This window comes from Tachysurus vachellii, chromosome 4 (genome assembly GCF_030014155.1).
Source record: "Tachysurus vachellii isolate PV-2020 chromosome 4, HZAU_Pvac_v1, whole genome shotgun sequence".
NCBI lineage: Eukaryota > Metazoa > Chordata > Actinopteri > Siluriformes > Bagridae > Tachysurus > Tachysurus vachellii.
In genome coordinates, this window is record NC_083463.1 from 10,042,938 (window position 1) to 10,063,751 (window position 20,814).

The 20,814-nt window shown below is 39.6% G+C and overlaps 1 protein-coding gene across 5 annotated transcripts in view; it reads right to left on the minus strand.

The window, feature by feature from the left end:
• Window positions 1-20,814, minus strand: part of shroom2a (shroom family member 2a) — a 172,857-nt gene that overhangs the window by 9,834 nt on the left and 142,209 nt on the right. For 3 of the 5 annotated variants that reach the window (XM_060867645.1, XM_060867643.1, XM_060867644.1), the window contains 4 exons: window positions 17,211-17,359; window positions 4,138-4,260; window positions 1,536-4,014; window positions 1,101-1,183 (listed from right to left, as the gene is read on the minus strand). In XM_060867645.1, the coding sequence (XP_060723628.1) occupies window positions 1,101-1,183; window positions 1,536-4,014; window positions 4,138-4,247 (2,672 nt within the window). In that variant the 5' untranslated portion in view covers window positions 4,248-4,260; window positions 17,211-17,359. Of the gene's footprint in view, window positions 1-1,100; window positions 1,184-1,535; window positions 4,015-4,137; window positions 4,261-4,491; window positions 4,510-4,845; window positions 4,948-17,210; window positions 17,360-20,814 lie in introns of all 5 variants that reach the window. The other 2 variants (XM_060867647.1, XM_060867646.1) reach the window with 2 other exon arrangements.

Here is a 20,814-nt window from a genome sequence, read left to right on the forward strand (position 1 = left end):
ACTGTATGCTTTCTGAATTCTGTTCATAGAGTTCAGACTTATGCTGCATGATGACAACTTTTATCACTGCTTGCCTTTGAGAAAATGTATGATGTAGAATCTAACAACTCAGACAACTCAAGTCAACTCAATATTACAAACTATGTAGTCTGAATAAAATACAGCAGAGAGGAAACAAATGTCTTTCATTGATTGTCTTTCATTAAAATGAAATAAGGATTAAATTCAAAATAATATTAAATTCTCAAATTCTTGTCCTCATCCCACAAAACCCCAGGCACTGTGGATGGTTGTGTTGTCACAGCAGGGTCAAAGCTCTACTGTAGTACCTGACTAAGCAACACAATGTGTACAAAATACGTAAAGAACAAAAATTGTTATTTAGAAAGCCAAATTAGAGAATTGTTATTCCTGTGTACATTAATAAAAACACCTTATTTAAATTCAGCTGCAAAACAGATAAATATAACCCAAAAGGAATTCTAATTTCACTGACTTTGAGGTAAGTCCATTGATCAAACCTTACAGACGGATTTTGGGGAAAAATTAGGTTGTGTCAATAATATACTTTTAGAGTATATAAAAAGAAAAACCTCTGATCTGTTATTATAGAAACGATAACATATGAGAACATATGAGGTACATTAATATAAAGATACTTTTAACTGCAGCTGGCAGGATTGGCAGAGCTGATGGTAGTGAAAAACTTCTAATTAATCAAAGTTGACAATTTAACGATACTGTGATCTAAATAATTATGATTGAGCTTTCAATATTACCTGCAAATATTTATGTGACATAAGTTATTTTTTTTAACAAAGCTTTGTTTTTGAACATTTGAAGTGCCTCGTTTTTAATCTCGTCATTGCCTTTTTATAAAAGCCTAGTCTTCCAATCTCATGCCAAGATGAATAAAATGATTGTTCCAACAGAGGCATATTTCATCAACATATTTCAGTCAATACGTGTGAAAGGTTTAGTCTGAGTAAAATATACGGTTAAAAAATATATACCTTTCTACTTGGACCTTTGATAAAGCATTCATTAAGCAGAAAGTTGTCTCGTTGTAGGAGCATTAAACTTTTAGCATGTTTACTCACCTTGATGTAGAGTTGTCATGATCAGAGAGTTTTCTCTCTGGAGGACAGTACTCAGCCGTCTTCCCTCCTTGTGCTGGGATTTTCTGAACAAAATATATTACAAATAGCTTTAAATATTTTAAGGCATGTAACAAATGCATCAAACAATGAAATGGTTTTCCTGTTTCAAAGTGAGATTAACCTCAGTCTATACTGGGTGAATTGCTACTTTCCTGGTCTGAGGGCGTGACTTTTTGTTTAGACATGGATTAATGTTTGACTAAAGCCCTGCCTTCGTTCTCAGACAAGTCATTCAGCCACCCTGTCTAAACAGCATTAAAAGCAAACAAGCTTTCCAAAAGGGCAAAACAGAGATAAACCTCCAAATATGTATAACACTGTGATAAGGCACAGGTTTCAGATAAAATAATTTTTTGTCAAATGGAAAAAACTAACCTGACCATAGAAGTCCTCTGATGGAGAGGAACGTGACCTTTCATGGAAATAGGAGGGCTTATGTCGCTCGTCCACTGCTGAATCGAGGATGTTATCAGCCGAATGGTACCTTCCAGACGTCCTGGGATCCGCTTTTCTCTGTGTTTTCCATGTGGCCTCATACTCTGCAAAAGTGCCCAGTCTCTGTGAAAAATTTGGGCCACTATCTACTGCCTTATTATCGCTATCCTTCTTGGTGACATCATTTTGGCCAGACTGAGGCAATTCGACAGGCTTATCTGGTCTGGAGTCTTCATGTATTTGCAGATTTTGCTTCAACATGGGTTTGCGATAAGCAGGTTTTCCTGTTGTCTCAAAGACTTTACGCCTGTTTACCAAAGATACGTCATTATCTTGTGGAGTTGGATCCTCGTCAACACCAACCTCATTAATCTTTTCAGGCTCAGAGTAGGACCGTACTTTCTTCTCAACTGGAAAACGTTTTCGGCCACATATACGGGACACATGGTTTGTACCCGGAGCAGGCTTACTTGTTGGGACCTCAGATACACTTGATAGAGATGGTGTATCCTTACGAGAAGAGGACAGGACTTCATCTCCTGGGTGCTCTAGTAGCACTGGCTCCAAGTCCCTCCTCCTGAAAGAAGTAGCTTTAAGGACTCGAGCTTGGGCCTCCTTCAGATGGTCTTTATAGGCACTAGTGAAGGAACCATCAAGGGAAGGTGAAGAGATATCTGTGGAATTCCAGACTGAAGGCTCTTCAGGATCAGCTGTTCCGCCCAAGACCGCTGCACTTCGACTCTTCTGAAGCTGAGCTCTCCTCATCTGGATCTCATTTCTCAATGTGGTGGCAAAACGGTCAGGACGTCGAACCTGCCTGCCATTCTGAGGATCAATGAAATCCTGTTGTCCATCACCACTAATCATTTCACTTTGTACTTCAATGTGTCTACTACTGTCCTGTGATAGAGAGTGCAGCAAAGGGGTTTTCTGGGGACACAGAGTAATCTCACTTTTAGATGGTAACTGTTCTTTGGAGGATTCTCCAAACCTGTAAGATTCAGAGATTTTTCCCTGCTTTATAAAATAGCTGTCTGAGTTGGTCACAGTGTTTTGCTTCTGGGGTCCCTTGACCTCCAAAGCTTTTGTTGCTGCATCATCAAAAGCAGACTTACTAACTGCTGTGCTCACCCGATGCTGGCTGTCGACCTGTCTGTAATATCCATTGCTGTCTTTATTATTTGGGTGCTGCAGTACCTGAGATGTATTAGACCAGTCCTTGAGCTGTCCTTGAGAGCTTATAGAAGTTCTATCACCTCCACTTTGCGTGATTTCCATCACAGAACTAGCATTCCTGTCCTCCACCCGCACTAAAGAGACCTGGGTCCCTCCCTGAGAGGGTTGCCGAGATGTGGCAGAGTAATACCTGTTGGGGCTTTGACTATCAGGGTTGTGGTCAATAGCAGTGCTGGACAGTGATGCAACATGCCTTCTGATCTGGTTCTGGTTATAGTGTGCGACATGGCTGCTGGTGGTTAATTCTTGCATGCTGCTATAACAACTCTGTGACTTGCCTGTAGATGGGGTCCTGGGGGGCACTTGAAAATTGCTCTCATCACTGTACTGACGTTTATGGTAGGCAAAGTGAGTGCAGGATGGATCAGTATTGGATGGTGAATATTTCTTGTTTGAGTTTGGAAGAGGCGTTTGTTGACTATAGCCATCACCTGCAACATATGAATTCATCATGCCAGTTTTAGGTTGCGGGTTGTTATTTTGACATATTTCATGACCTGAGGCCGGTGCATGGTAAATCCTTTGATTACTTTCAGACACATCTGTTGCTGTCTTTAATCCTTTGCTTTGGATCTTTGACTGGGTATGAATCCCATGATTCTCTGGGTGACTGGAGACCAGACCCTTTTCATGAATCTTAGTCACAGCAAAACTATCGCTGCGGGTTGGTGGTGCAGGTGGTGGAGGTGATGGGGCCATGGCCTTCTTCATATCAGGAACATGCCAAACAGGTGCAATGCTGGACCTCCCTGAAGCCGAATGCCGGTTACCTGGTTGGTCCTCTGTTTTTGGGCTTTCTCGACCACTGCTTACTGAAGGTGGCTGCAGGTAACCAATTCTATCATCGTGTCGGACCCCTTCGCTTAGGCTTTGGCTGTGTCTGCCATTGCTAGGCCGACTTCCTGAGTCCCACTGATTAACTTTATACAACATGTTCTCTGTTGAAGCTGTGTTGCTTCTGGACAGTGTATAATCAGGCGTCCCTGAGCTAGTTGAAAATGAGCTATAAGCAGAATCTCTTTTTCCACCCACTAAATGTTCGACACTGTTGCCGTTCGATTTGCTTGGAGACAGGCGTCCAGGTGGATAGGGGTAAGAGCCGTGTTCTAAACTATCCATACTGCCCAAGGAGCTGAACTGGTCTGAAACTCTGCGCAAATTAGGCTGATCCCAAGGAAATGAACTAAGGAAACAAGCATACATTTTAGACACTACACTGACACTACCGGATTGCACGAAATAACAGTGGAAGAAAACTACTTGATTTAAGAGAGGTATAATGATATGTTTAAAGAGTGCTCTTTACCTTGCATCATATCTTGTTTGCCAGACTGGCGAGGGTGTGGACTGTGTTTTGGCAGTGTCTGATTGGTTCTCATTGAATTTGGTGGAATGCCAGGAGTGAGGCCTGCTCATGGGTTCATTTTTCCTGAAAGGAGAGGTAGAGAGAGCGAGAGAGAGAGAGAGAGAGAGAGAGAGAGGTATAAGTGAGAAAATGTTTTAAAATGCATAGCATCTGCATGCATATCTTGCTAAATGTATGACAAAAAAATTTGAATGGACAAAAATATAGTTATGCACAAACCATGTACTGATGAACACCTCACCTACAATCTTTAATACATCATTATATAAAAACCTTAATTGCATTAAAACATACCCTTTGAAATGATTCTTTCTGCAAAGCATGCAGGGGAAAAGTCAACAGGCATACATTACATTAGTGTTATCAAACTTGTTCTTGAACAAAACAACCACATAATTAAAACAACCTTTATTCATGACATTAAACACAAATTACAATCTACTGAAACACCCAGGAAAGACTACAAACTAGCACACAGAGCAACAGTGAAAGCTACTACACACCGTAAGAATTGTTGCAAATAGGATTGTTTGGAGAAAGGATGACAAAGACAGCACGGGAAGAAATGAATTCATGGAGCAGATCTGGGATGAATGGGATGGCACAGGAAAAGGGTGGGATTGGCCGGTGGTTACATCAATACTGTACCTCATTGAACTTCGCAAAATCTTCGTTAGAAAGCTCCGGGCCACATGAACGTCACTCTCTGACGGCATTTTCTGTGCTACAATATCCACCATTTTCATCCTCCTGAAGGGGGTTAGAGGGAGGGGGACACAGACTGAATCTCTGACCTCAGTGGAGATTGATGGACAGGAACTCTAGTGCTATTCTTTTAAGTAAAACAAACTGGCTCAGACAATAAAAGGATGGCAGTACAAACTAGTGCTATGGACAATCAACACAAAAATAGGCTCAAATAAGTGCAGAATGTGTTAAATGTTGTACTTCCAACCATATTGCAATAGAAATTTATTAGTGTGCTTCTAGAAAATATATGAATGAACAAGTAGGTAAGGAGCAATTACTTTAGACTTCAGCCATACAGTCTCAGTATGTCTAAGCATGGATGGGGGTTCTGACTCTAAAACATTATAGGGCCTTGATGCTGATTTTATGCTCCATGAATTCTTATGCATGGGACATAAAAACCAGGAATTAAATAGGACTGGAGACATCTTGTGGGGAAAAAAAATAATGCATGTTCCATCAAAACGTGGATTAAATGAATGCGTCAAACCCATCTGAAGTAATAAGTCCCCTGAGTAAGGCCCATAACCCTCAAATGCTAAGTTGTATAAAAAGAGATAAAAATGTTAGTCGCTCTGAATTAGGGAGTCTGCCATAAATGTAAATAGAAATTGTTACATCTTAGAGTTGTTTCAGCTGTTTCCTCACCAGTCTTGTTTTTTTTGGAATATGACAAAAAACAAATGTTTGACATGTTTCAAGGAAAATGTAAAGCACAAAATTATCAGTCTGGTAGAGTCAAACATCGTAAAGTAATAGTTTAACCTTCACCCCTAACTACTTCTAAAAATGCTAAATAAAATGCTTGGTCATGCTTCCCTGTATGACCAAGCACACTTTTTTTTTTTAAAACCTGTTTATGTGGATTGTCAGTCATAGTAGTGTATAGAACACATTTTATGTGTACAACATAACGCTTGCAGCTGGAATCAGTGTAAGCCATGATGTCAGAGAAAATGAATCAAATTCTGATCAATGTCAGCCTGTACTGCAGATTATACACTACACTGCAAATAAAGACAGAAAAAAACAATCAATCTGCATGATGGAAGTGAAATAAAATAGTTCTGCAACATAGAATAGACCAGAATGCAGAGTAAATGTTTTCTGTTTGCTATGCAACTGTAAACATAATGCAGAATTTGTGATGTGAACGGAACAAAGTTTCAAACAATCGGTAAATTCTTACCAGGGTGTTGACACGGACCTGCACAGTCAAGCACATTATTATACCCATGCTAGCCTGCATGCTTTAAACTATATACCTATATTTATCAGAACTGTGTGTTTGTATTAAGGTCTCACAAAAGTCCTTGAAAAAACTAAATTTTGACCATAAACATTTCTGAAGCATGTAAATGTACGTACATATCAGATTATTTCACAAACAGCAGTGGTGTGGAGTCACCCAGACAAAGCCACTCCATTAACAAGTCTTATCGATAATCTGAAAATACATTCTGTAAAAGAATAAGAATATATATATACACATACACACAAAATGAACATAAAGAGCTGAAAAACTCATTGTATGCAATTCGAACTTACTGTGGGTTTTTTTGTCTCAAGGCAAACGTTAAAGAGTCCCAAAAAAACAGTGTAAGAAGAAATACATGAACCAGTGGTAACACTAGAAACTTACCATTTAACTTGAATGTTAAACTGACTACATGAGGGATTGTTTAAGTAATAAATCTACAGAGGACAAGGCCTCAGGCTACGCAACTCTTACTTTGCTTTGAGTGACTTTGAGGCAGTTTGAAGGAAAATTCCTTTATAACTTACCCCATTGTTTAACAGTAAAAATTTCACTAACACTGTCCCAGTGAGCTTGCCTCATATCTCAACAGTCTGCTATTAGATTTCTAACAGTGACTTTACTTGGGTATATTAAAACAAAGACAAACTTCACCAGCTACTTGAACAAGATGGTCATGATTTGTTACAAAGATTCCAGAACAGATTAATACACAACAAATTAAGGAAAAAGAGATCTGATTGTCCAATTGGAGCAGCTTCCCCTGCTGTTTGTTTCACACAGCACTGCTTCAAGTGCCTGTGTGCTAGCCACACATGGCGCTAGCCATTCAGATGCTAATGCTGCTGCCATTGTCAGGGCTACAGCTGGTCCAGCGCAGATATGCCAGTGGACTGGATCAGCAGAGCCCAGAATGGAGAATGGAGGCCAGGAGGGGGGCAAGGAGAGGAAAATCCCTTTGAAAGTTTTTTCCTTTCTTTTTCTTTTTTTTTTTTATTTCAGACACACATTCAAAGAAAAACAAATCAATGAAAAGGCAACAACCAATCCGGACTCTTTCGTACGAAAGCATTTGTATAGCGCTCTGGCATTGGGGGTAAAACTCTAAATGGAGAGAATAAAAATATACAAATAAAGAAAAAATATAAATTGCAGGCGGGATAAAATAGGCTTTTCAGCAATCAGCAAAGATGATTAAAGATTTTCTTTTGTAGGTCAAGGTTATAAAAACCAGCTCAAGATGGCACATGCAACAGGTTGCACATTTTAACAAGCACTCCTTCACGTGAGGAAAGAGCGCTATACTGTTTCATAAAAAGCCACACAGATGGCTAGATAAAAAGGTTGACGACTATGAGACAAAAGGATGTTGGAACAAACAAGAGAAGCTAATAAGTCTAGAAACTCACCAAGCAGACCCCTCAAGGCAAGAAGGAAAACAAAAAGAAATTCCTAATCAGACTTCCCAGAAAAGCAAATCTGATTCCGGGTTTGCTCCATTTGACTCCTCAGGCACTGCATTCCACATTCACATCAAAGACCAGTTAGGACAATGGTTGACCAGTCCCTAGTGAGAGAGGGAGCATTTTCAAACATCTACAGTTTCCATAGAAAAAAGAAAGAAGGAAAGAAAGCAAAAGAACCGGTCATGAAGCCTATTTACACACCTGGAACCTACACTAGATGTTTTAAAGTCTGTTTCTACACTTTAGCCAGGCTAGATCTCCACTGTGGTGGTTTTTACTCCTAGAAGGATTTGGGGAGGGGGCTATTGTAATAGCCTGTCCCCCTTTAAGTAATCCAGCAGCCTCCACCTCCCCATTGGTTCAGAGATGGTATGTTAATGAGCAGTTGAGAGGACTGAACGCTGTCGGACCATCCAGTTGAGCTGCAACCCTACGTGTCTTCCATTACCATGGCAACACGGTGATTTTTGCAGGGTGCACTTGTTTCTTAAACAGACAGTGTTCAACAACTAGCAGAACGTTTGAATACTAACAGACTGAAGAGTAAAGCAATGATAAAAAAAAAAACAGGTACCTTATAATGTTGATAAATGTCTAAAGTTTCGAAAAGCAAAAGTTTTCCTTGGGCCACGTGACACCAGAGATGCCCTCTTCATTCTTGCGTGGGGTGCCTCTTTCTGGCAACAGCAGACTTCACCAAACATGCCCCCTGACCTCAACCCCTCCAGATGGATCAAGTGACTTTGCTGTGTCAGACTGGATGTCTCAGGCTCTGACATGGCCCATCTGGTATTAACAGCAGGTTAGAACCTCAAACAAAGCTATAGAGCTGTGCTCTTACACTAGTACATGCTGTACAGAACCTGTAAGAACAGGGGAAGAGACATGGAGGGCATATAGTAGACTGTGATCAGGGCTTGACCTACACAGTTTAGGGCTTGATTAAAAATCTGTCCTCCTGTCTACACAAGCGTTCCTCTGACGGCCACAAAGACAACAAATTATTATAGCATGAAGTTGATGGACAGCTTTGATTACGCTCAAACAGCAGCCTATCCCAGAGTCTCACTCCTCTTATATGACAGCAATTTCCCCAACTTATGCTTTTATTAATTAAAGAAATGTTGTGGAACATTTGCAGTTCATTGGTTCCTGTTGTCACATATGTTGTCGCTCCATTCCCTCATTTGCCTCTCATAGTCTTCCCTTTTTCCCGGTTAATATGAAAAGGAAAATGCAGAAAATAACATAGAAAGTGCAAATGTTTGTTTCCCTATAACAAAAATCTTGCTTGCACTAGAGACTCCGTTCCTAAATGTTAGTTTCCTTCTAGAACAAATTTAAAATAATAATTCAACAGTGCTGTAGTATAAGTAACATTAACTAGCTATTGTCTATATTGTTTCTTTGAAAAGACAAAACAGAATGACATCATGTACAGATTATGTTCAGCAGAATGGTTCATGTTTAATTGCCTCTGCTTAATAAACAGGTAGAAACAGTAAAAAGTAATTAACGGTAACACTAGATAGCAAGCCTGAAAAATGATGGTCAGAATTCTGAGCTATACAGGATTCAGCCATTTATCTAGGTTGTTTTTTTTTCCTCCATGGCCGACACAAAGGCTTTTTTAAGCAACCACCTGAAGCAGGCCTTAATAATGACCCTTAATGATCAACACATTCCTGAGCTGCATTTCATACCAAGCGTTGAGTTCATGGCTGCACACTTGGCTGGTTCCGTCTGTGCTGAAAACTGGAGCTCTTCTGTTTATAACGTTATACATGACATAGCTGTCGACATTACCACTCACACACACACTCGTCCTTGTTCTTGTTTTATGAACGATCCAACAATGCTTCAGAGACCTGGAGAAGTCTACAATGCTTTAATTTATAAATGAAAAGTAGGTCTGCTTGGCACTGAGCTTCAGGAGTTTTTATTTTTATTATTCTTTTTTTAAATATGAAGAATATGAAATATTCAATGGAAATGTGCCCTTCCTAAACTCACCTGGCTGACAAACCTTTACATGTCAAGCGTTTCTTTTAGCATGACCTTATTTTGCAGCTCTGACACGCTTATGAAATTTTTTGGCCTAACATAAGAAGTAGGCTTATCATGAAGCTATGTATGTGAAATGTCAGAGATGGGTCGTTAAGCCTTTGAAATGTACGGACCAAGCCAAATACAGGCACGCAAATCCTTCATCACATCTTCCCTGTGTTCTGTTCACACAACAGCTGTCATGGGAAGAGAACAAAAGCCTGGATGGATCCCAGGATCACAGCACTACTGGAAGGTGAACTGGGTTCATACTCACTCATACATCATTAAACACTTAAAATGAGAAAGACAAAGTGACTCTCTGCAAATACACCTGCTAATAGTTATTGCTGCACTAAATGTTCAGGTGTAAATGTTCCCAAACATTTCATGGTCAGAAGCTGCCTGAGTCAGGTGGAATTATCCACAATTAGATTAGACTAGTTGTAATTATCCCTGCTTGATTCTTGTGAAAACAGCTTCACACTCACCTTGTCAATGGAAAGCACAGTAGTTCACATGAGAAATGCCTTTAGCATTTAATCCTCATTAGCAGGTAATAGCATTACAAAAGCACTGGCCAGTAATATGGAGCACAGTTGTAAAAAATTTTAAAAGGAAAAAGAGAGCCTGACTCCTTCAGAATAGTCATCCTCAGCTCAGTGAACAGGCACAAGCACAGGTCCTGCTTTGGTTAGGCACAGAGGAGCTTTTCTGGATGTAATTGTATTGTGAACTCTATACAGACATTGTGCACATCAGTAGGAATGATGTATAACTCTAAACGGCATGGGTATAAACAGGAACACGTCATGATGAGCGCAAAATTATGACAAAACAAATGCTGTATAAGTGACATAAATAATTACCACATTGCTCTGTTGCCGGTGATATTATGCAAGAACAGGTTAATATAATTAAGGAATAAAGCATGAGTATGTGCTGCTGTGGTGTGGTGCAGCCCCATATGAAGCAGTGGTGCATTACCACCCTGTAGTTTTCCCAATAACAGCAGGTCACCAACTGCATTCTTGCTTTTATAGCATTACTACAGCACCGTTTCAACAAAACTGTTCAATTAATCAATGAACAGCATTCCAAACTTTCAACCGTTTACAGTTCCAGTTTATACTGTGTAACATTCTCATGACAAAGTCAGTTTTTGTCAGTCCTCTGTCCTGAAGACTTGCCCATGGTACTCTCGTTGATGCCAGAGACTCCTTTCATAAACAATAAATAATCTTCTATGTGATTACTATCTCCTTACAGAAAGCTTCAGCATAACAACAACCAGACATGTTTTTAAATAAGAAAATATATTTTGGCTCCATTTAGAATAGTTAAAAATAGAGAAATAGAGTATGCCCAATGGAAAGACCTGAAAGACTGCATTAACAAAGCTGTAACTAGAAATCTAGCTGGAATTACTGTAAGAGCTACTGTTACAGGAAATGAATCAACACCTGTCTAATCTGATGTGAGCATTCAGAAGTGCTGTGGATTTATATTTGCAGTTCACTGTGACTTGTGTATATCTGGTATATCTGGTATATCTGTATTCTGGTCTTTGGAAGAAAATGTTGTATCCTGTGGGACCGGTGCTTTATCCCTAATGTCTAATGCAAGTACATGGTGCAGACGGCATTTAAACCCGCCTGAAATCCGATCAGAGCACGTCAGCCAACTGCCGGAGGTGACCTGGCTGATGGAAACACATTTTGGCCTGCTTTTTTTTTTTTTTAGTTGGTCAAATACAAAGCAAGTCCCACTGTGATGTCTAACTAACTACATACCAGTAAAACCTGTTGCACCATGTAACTGCTCCTGTTACCATGCTTCGTACTAGTATAAAATATTAAATACAATATTTAAAATCTTTAACCTGGCCGTTCTACTTGCGCTTAAGTGGCAATATTCTCTCATAGCCACCAGATGGCTGTAATAACCATCTCACAATAAAAAGCCAGGCATGAGGCAGCAAAGTGCCTCAGTCACTCGTTTTAAGCAGTTAACCAGTGCGCTAACAGACATGTTCAACATAAAAGCGCTGTTTTCCTAAGAAGCCTTGGAAGATTTTTGTTGTATTGTACATGGAACACTTTAAAGAATACCTTGGACATAATTTATAGTCTTGTGCTAAGAGTCCCCATGAAACAGCTTGAGAGGTGCAATCTGATTCCGGATGTTGCTGTAATTTGCATTGACAATGCTTGCCTGAGTAGCCAGTGGTTTTAAAGGTAGATCGCAGCACTGTCAGGTTTACACATTACTGAAATCAGTTTAGTGAGCTAGCTAAAGTTCAAGAACCGTGAAAAGTTTGGACAGAGGATTTTTTCCCCTGATCACTCAAGCCTGTTGAATTTAAAGAGGATAATATGCTTGATGTCAATATGCTAGTGTTTTTGTTGTATGTACTGGAGACTGTGGCATCGATGGTGATATATAGGTAGAGGGTATAGAGTGTGGAAGGATGTACAACCAAAAGCCTATCATCCATATCTGAGGCCACTGTAGACAAGGACCCGTTCTGTGGCTCTACCCCAAACTGTTGTCACAAAGTTAGAAGCATAGAAATGTACAGAATATTTTTGAAAGCTGTAGCATTTAGATTTATCCTTTACTGGAACTAAGAAGTCAAGCCCGATAATGTTCCAGCGTGACAATACGCCTGTGCACAAAGCGAGGTCCATGAAGACATGGACTCCAGCCACACTCCAAAATGCAGCTACTGGAAGGCCTTCTTGGAAGAGTGGAGGTTATTATATAGATACATGGAATGGGAGGTTTAACAAACATATACAGGTGTAATGATTAAGTGGACACCAGGTTTTGGCCAAATAGTATATTGTTTATAAAAAAAAATAATGAACTGGATGAACACCTGCATTATATCGTCTTGGTGTCCATAGCACTAAGAGATCAAATCGTTTAATTATATACGGCACCTGTTAAGGCATCAACATCTGATAAAACTTCATTTTCTCTACATGGCTTGGCAGTATAATTGATTCGTCCCACTGTGTAAATAAAGGGATGATGATGGAACAACCCAAGCTTACAAGGAAGCTGCCAGGGTCGGTAGTGAGTGCTGCTGAGACCACTAGCTGGGCACCGTTCTGTCGTGTGAGGTAACACTGATGGTTGCCTACCAGCTCAGTGTCCTCACAAGCTCATGATGACCAGACAAACAAAGTCTACTGGGCACTATGGTTGCCCAGAGCAACAATGGAGCAATCCGCTTTTGTTTCAGTGGGTCAGTGTGCGGTGCACTCACTCGACTGGAATGGAGACATCTTTTGTGTTGTGCTAACAGAAACCTAGCCAACTGGCGGCTATCAGGCGTCAGCTACTTTTCAAATAGCTTTGGGTTCTTCGTTTGGTCACCTTACGTTTTGTAGACAACAGAATACAGAAGCTGCATTGTAGTTTTTTCCCCATTTAAAGCAATGGCCTCTAATCCTTCACACATGTCTTCAAAGCTGCAAACCAGACAGTCTCTAAAATGAGGTGTGACAAATAATGCAAAATAAACTGCCTTCAAATCCCATTTTAATCCCAGTGCAGTATTTTCAACTCTGCACAGGTGTGTTTTGAAAACTGGATCCCACGCAAAACTATTACTCATGCTAGAACCTGAATAACAGTTTAAGATAGATTTGTCAGACTACTTCGTCTAAGAAAAGGACGGCTTTCACTAAACAAACGACTTTTTTTTCCTACAGGTCGCACCACCAGAGCATTGACGTGAACAAGCCTGGCAATTCGCTCATTTCTGTATGACTTCACGGTTTCAAAATGAGGTCAGCGTATGCAAAACACAGACAACGCCCTCAGATGTAAGCAAGTTCAGACAGCCCCATTTCCTTATTAGTCAGAGATAAGCCAGTATCTGTGGACACTTCACACATTTAAAATACCAGAATAATAAAGGATTAGGGATTAGACAGTCACAGGTCTAGATAACTTTACAGATACCGGACTTAACAGCTTAACAAACACAGGCACTCCATAAAATTTACAGATTCACCCTATTTGCATGATACACACCCTTCCCAGTTTGAAGCTTACATGCTTTCTGGGCAACTGAAACACAGGACTAGGCAAACACATTAACGTTACACCTAATGTCTTCAAACACAGCAGAGAGTGCTTGAAGACTTTACACACTTTCAGTCTTTAGCCTGCTATAAACCTGCAGTGCTACTGAAAACTCTATGAATCTGGCCAAACTGGCCTTTCCAGGCTTTAACGGCACACATACTGTGAGCGCCAATTGCTCGATGTCTAAGAAACATTTCTGTTTAGTGGTCACAGGACTAGAAAAGCCAGAACTCATAACGGAAGTTAAACAAGGATCTTCTTTCTAGCGTTTTTTTCCACTGAAAGAAGTTTCAAAGGAACGCACCTATTTTCCTACTTCCTTGTTGTTCAGTAATATATGCTTTGCTTGGAGGTGTGCTGTGATAGGAAAATAATCCTATCCTGGATTATTAATAAATAATCCTGGGGGTGGGGGTTACATAAAACATTAACTGCTACTGATATAAACTGCACTTCCCAGAGTGCTTTATTTCTTTTATACCACAATTGAACAAATTTTTTTCTGTATTGAGATACATTAAATGCTATGAAATGCAGACAAGTTAAATTGATGTTATAGAACCCATAAATGTTTCCCCTTGCCAAGCTAACAAAACAAAAAAAATGCAGCTTGTCTTCTGTCCTAAAGGTTTTCCTTTAGGAGAAATCAAATCAGTTCCTTCACAATATCATGATTTTCTTCCTGATATCTCTGTGATGTTTGGAGAAGCATCCAATTTTTCAAAATTACCTTAGTTTTTCTGCCAAGATTTGCTGTGTGACGTTATCAAAAACAGGCATTAAGCCAAAGCACTCGAATCACGTGTTGAACATGAGTATAGCTATCATAGAAAATAATTAAATATGCCTCTAAACTCCACTAGTAGGCGTTTAAAAGAATAATTCTGTGCTTTGCAATTGAACAAAAAAGCACAGAAGCAAAAATCAAGCATTTTTGCAACAACACACAATCAACAACAACAACAATCACAAAAAAAAACCCTCTGAAATCCTACAGGGACAGAGAAATGTTAAAATTAACAAATTTTATTATTAGCAATAGACTGTGTGTTGCATTTGCCATAGAGGTTCCCGGTATTGAGCTACTACAGAAACAATAACAACTTTCAAGGTGCTGTTACAGAAAGTGAATGAAACTTCTGACCAATCTGATTTCAACATTTAACAGCGATGTGGTTCAAGTTCGTTTAAGGAACTTGAATGAGTGATACGTCATTACTAGCCACCAGCACTCCGTCTGTGTGTGTTTTACCCATGCATATTCCTTTCAACACTTAATGAGAAAAATGTGTTAGCAGAGAAGCATGAAAAACAGGCTAGTTTGAAACATAGTGTTCTCCATGACTCAATGCGAAACATGGCACTGATTTATTAGCGCAGAAATGGAGCAGAACAACTTCTAAAATAGTTTATATAGTCATATACTTTGCTATGCCGGTAAAGAATGTGTTTACTGCAAGGTACTGACTTGATCTGCTAACACTAACTGGTAGGATAGCTCGGTTACACAAAGATAAATCACATGTAATTAGAGGATGGGTTAATTACTGAGGTGGAAAACTAATTTACTCAGTATGGGTTGGCCAGTTCTGGAAAGTTCTATTCCTTTTAATACAAAAATTGAAGGGTTTATTTAAGTGAACCGCATGTGTTAGATTAATGCTAGCTCTGAGCTCTACAGGCAGGCAGAGCTGATCGCATCAAGCTCAACCATGACTGATTTACCTCAGCAGATATCAGGTTCAGGTGTGTGTAAGCAGGAAAGTGACAGCTCTAGGGTTAGCTAACACACACTGCAAATACAGTACGTAGGGTAATGGGAACATGGTAGCCTAGTGGTTAAGGTGTTGGGCTACCAATCGGAAGGTTGTGAGTTCGAGTCCTATGTCCACCAATCTGCCACTGCTGGGCCCCTGAGCAAGGGCCCCTGAGCAAGGCCCTTAACCCTCAATTGCTCATTTGTATAAAAAAAAAAAAAAAAAAGAAAAATGTAGGTCGCTCTGGAAAATGGCATCTGCTAAATGCTGTAAATGTAAATACACCTGTGTCTTAAAAGTTGAGTATGAAAATCAAAACTTCCAGTAAATTGAATAATAGTGGGCAGAAATCTAACACAGATCCTGAGTCCACTACATTTAAAGAATGATGTTCTCCAAACACAGTGGGGTCCAATAGTCTAAGATCCGGGATGTTATTTCTTTTATGAAATATCAAAAACAAATTCTACGTCATTTCGGTCCCAATTTAAATGTAAGCAATGTTGTGAAGCTGACCTTGTCAACTGCTTTGTGCAAAAGGTCAGAATTTCCTCATGTCTAATCTCTCACTCCCAATTGCATTTGTACAGATGTCCATGCCGGCTCAAGCACATGGTCTTTAAATACTGAGAAACCTCGATATCCATGTAATAATTTTTAAAAATTTGTCTTTTCACTAGTGCGCTCAGACTTTTGGACCCCATTGTAGACAGATCGGACATACCTCCCTGTTAAAAAAGGGAACTTTTCAGTTTTTGCGTAACTGAACTGAGAAGTAAGGCTCGTAATGAAATCAGTCGGAGACTTCTCAGTCAGAACCTTAATGTTTGCACTCTATTTACACAGCACGATAAAGCACAGTCATCATAATGTACAGTCCAAATCCATTCCCAAGAAGCTTTTTTTAGAGACAGGATTATTCTTCGATACAAGTCCACATCTAATTATGAACGAAATATAGGCTTATGGAGCTGCAACAACACAAATAATGTAGGAAGCAGGTTATGCAAATTATAATTTTTTTTTACGATTGATTCTGGTGCATTATTTTTTATTTAGTAATAATGCACCAGAATGCTACTGGATTCTTAAAACTGATTGGTCAGAATGTGTAAATTCATTTTTCATAACAGAAGATCTACCTTAATATATCTTCCGTTTCTATAGTAACAGGCATTTGTACAGTGAACATTCCACCATTTAAGACAAATAATAAACTGATTAAATGGATGTCATTTAAATGAGAAACCTAGTAAGCGTCAGCTGACTAAAACTTTTGAATAGTTAAGTAAAAATAAGCTCTTGGTACTGAACCCAAGACTGTAGCACTGCTCTAATGCAAAGGTGATGTAATTTTATCTGTGAAGGAAAGATTAATAGCTGTGTGTTATGTGGCAAAGATACTGCCTCATGCTCTTATAATCCACACACAGAACATGACAAACACACACTGAGCACACAGAGCTCAGAACAAAGAGCTAGTGTGCGTATCACTTCACCGCCCGCACCACCACGATTCATCGCCATGGCAGCATTTAAAACGTAGCCATGGAGATGGGAGCTGTCGGCGCACGGGGAACAGGTGTGTGAGGCTTCGCATGCATCTGTGTACGTGTGCGTATGGGCCTAGATTACCTTTTCACCACCAGAGTAAGAGTCTTGTGGGAGCCCTTGACTAAGCAGATGGCCTCCTGTCTGTAGCCACTCAGGGGAACCTCGTTGATGTTTACAAGCTCGTCTCCTACTTGGAGCCTCACGGCTGCAGCCTTGCTGCCTTCTTCAACCTGAAACGCAAAATTCTCTTATAAAACACAAGCATGTAAAGAACCTACAGTACATTTTAAATGCATGCAGAATGAGAGGGGTTTAAATGGCAAACGTGTGTTTGAAACCAGGACAAACACTATGTAAGAGTTTTTTATTTATTTTAATAAAGCTCAGATTTCTGTTATTGTGTAATACTGAACACAAAAGTAGGGGGAATGAACCCATATATAGTTACGACATGGAATAAGGGATGTGAGAGGGTGATGGGTATCGTCAGGGTTTTGTTCATTTAACACCGGAGAAGATTACATTTGTATTACAATAAGCTTTTCTGAGATATTATGGATTATGATTATGAAATGATTAATAATAAATATTATTTAAAGGGGGGCACGGTGGCTTAGTGGTTAGCACGTTCGCCTCACACCTCCAGGGTCGGGGTTCGATTCCCGCCTCCACCTTGTGTGTGTGGAGTTTGCATGTTCTCCCCGTGCCTCGGGGGTTTCCTCCGGGTACTCCGGTTTCCTACCCCGGTCCAAAAACATGCATGGTAGGTTGATTGGCATCTCTGGAAAATTGTCCGTAGTGTGTGAGTGTGAGAGTGAATGAGAGTGTGTGTGTGCCCTGCGATGGGTTGGCACTCCGTCCAGGGTGTATCCTGCCTTGATGCCCGATGACGCCTGAGATAGACACAGGCTCCCCGTGACCCGAGATAGTTCGGATAAGCGGTAGAAGATGAATGAATGAATGAATGAATGAATGAATGAATGAATAATAATAAATAAATACATTACTATTTATAATATCATTATTTACAATATTGTTTTAAATCACCCACTATGAGTTTTTGTAGCATATCCTTCAAGTTCTTCATAAAATTTCTGGAAATTTTAATGCTACGTAGTAATTTTTAGGCTACTGTACATAACACAATGAGATGAGTTGTATACATACAATATCGGTCAACGTGCATGTACTTAGACATTGATAAAAAAAATAATAATAAAATGAAAAGTGCAAGTAAGGGTAGGGTTTGCTCGAGCCATGTTCTCAAGGTACAAAGATGGACATGATGGTTTATAATTTGCTATTAAGCACTGAACATCCTGTCCCTCTATCCCTGTCTTGGGATAGAAGGACAGGAAAGACCTACAACTGAGCCAGCGCTCCAACAATAAACCGTGCTTATCCGAAGTGCTCATGTAAAAATGTGTTGTAGATTATATTCTTGCTGCAATGAAAGAAGGCTCTGTCATAAGTTATTGTTCTTAGAGTTGTGGTCTGAATGACTAAACTAGAATGGCATGTTCTGCTCACTAAATGAGCGCAGCGGGGGTCAGGCTCCAGCAGAGTCTGTTAGTGCAGGTTAATCATATGCTTTTTACTTATTCTCTCATAAAAGGTGGATTTGGGGAAGGTGAAGGCTTTTGGACGAAGTGAATTCCTGAAATGATGTGTAATAAGCTAAAATGGGTGCTGGTATGCTATCGGAGGACAAGACAAGGCGCTGTACCATTAGACTTAAAATTAACCCTTCAATACAAGAGTCCGCGGTGGGCTTCGTAATGGCACAGCACTCGGAGCCTCTCAGGTTACTGTAAAGTTCACTTGGGATTTGTTTGCAGACATCATCTGGCAGTTTTAGAGATTAGGAACGTGGGCTGCATACCGTTTGTTTAACATCATAGGGTACAATTACGTCAGCATACTGAAGGTGCTTTTACATTTGCTAAACTAATGAGATCACCCTAAAGCTCACAGGCTTCATTACAAGAAAGAGTGGAATTTGGCTTTTCCCCACCAACAACGGGATTAGAAAATACCTTTCAACAAAGAACACCTCTTTATATACAAGGCTGAATTATGCCAAGCCCTATTACACAGTAGTGTAGATAGCATGACACAGACAAGGTTAAAAGAGACTGAATTTTCCTGCATTTTCATGTATAACATTAGAATGCCTGCGTCTTCAAGTGTAGCACTAAAAGTCCCTCGGTCATGCCGGTGAATTTAAAACCTACAACTGCGTAAGCACAATTTAACAAAATTAAAATGCACTAAACTCCTCCAGATTGTTAGCAACATTGATCTTAAACTAAAAAAACCTTCAGACACTAAACGTGTCTTAGCTGATGGATTTTGTTTGTGGTACTTGGAAACTTGCATGTATTTTCTTTTAATTTGCTGAACAAATCATCTGAGGGACTGAAGTGACTTTTGAAGTTAAAGAAGTAAAGTCAAAGCCCAAAAGCAATTTGGCTCGAATCCTCCGAAAGATCAGCATAATATTCTAAACCGTCCGACCCGAAACAGAGTGCTTGTTAAGGATGTTTTTCTTCTGGCCTGTGTACAATGCACGCTTTATTGTGTTTATTATTTCAGAATGTGCAGGATTCTGTAAATCCAGGGTTCATTTAGAGAACATAAAACAAGGAAAACACAGAGAAATGCCTGAACAAGCAAAGACTTAAAACAACCTCAAAAGCTAAATCAAAAGCAGACACTCCAGTGGATGCCCCCCTCTGGCACAGCATACCATACTGAGAGAATAAATGACAAAGAACAATAGAAAAACACCAGAGTGCGCGCTACACAGCCAGAACAGTCCAGTTATCATCCAACACTACAATACACAGCGGAGCGTGAGGAAGTGGTGCTAGATTCAGTATACATCAGTTCTTATTTCATATATCAGATATAAATTCCTCTAGTAGCATTGTACAAAGACAATCTACAGTCATTTAACAGTAAGTCACAAAATTGCTTGGGTGCACCCATCAATTATTCTGATAATCACTTACTATCAAGTAATGTATGAATGCTTATTTATAAGTTATAAATTTAGTTCTTAACTTGTTTAATACATTTCTGTTAACTAAAGAATTAATTCAGTAACAGGATATTATGTGCCATTAGTGACATTTATCATATCTCTCATTGTGTGAGAATGTTATCTTTATCTTACTATTCCGGGAATCAAATGAATCACTGGCTGGATGATTCTGTGCATTTTCTACTGGTTCCCCACACTATTTTGCATCGAGACATTTTAGATGCAAAAATCTGATGTGTACAATTCAAAATAAATATCCATCGGCTGCTTGGCTGATTCAGACAGTCCAACGCCAACGTTTCCATTTCCAAATGAGTATCGAGTCTAAATATTTTGAGGTAAGCGTGCTGAAGTGCGTCAGAGCAAAGTCTAATTAAAAATATTTCCAGCAGATATACAGTTATACACAATAGACTTTTTTTTTTTTAATCAATTTTCTTAATTAGTTGTTGCAGCCATACAAAATACTGGGATGACAGTAACAGAAGAAGAAGGCTTTATGTTAGACAGCTTTTACTCGCGTTGCTAGGAGAGAGCAATCTTATATTAAATATAGCATGCAAATTACAGTGAAAGATAATCCATTGTGATGCTCGCCCATGCTGGTCACAAACTGGGTGCTGTCTTATAAACTATGTG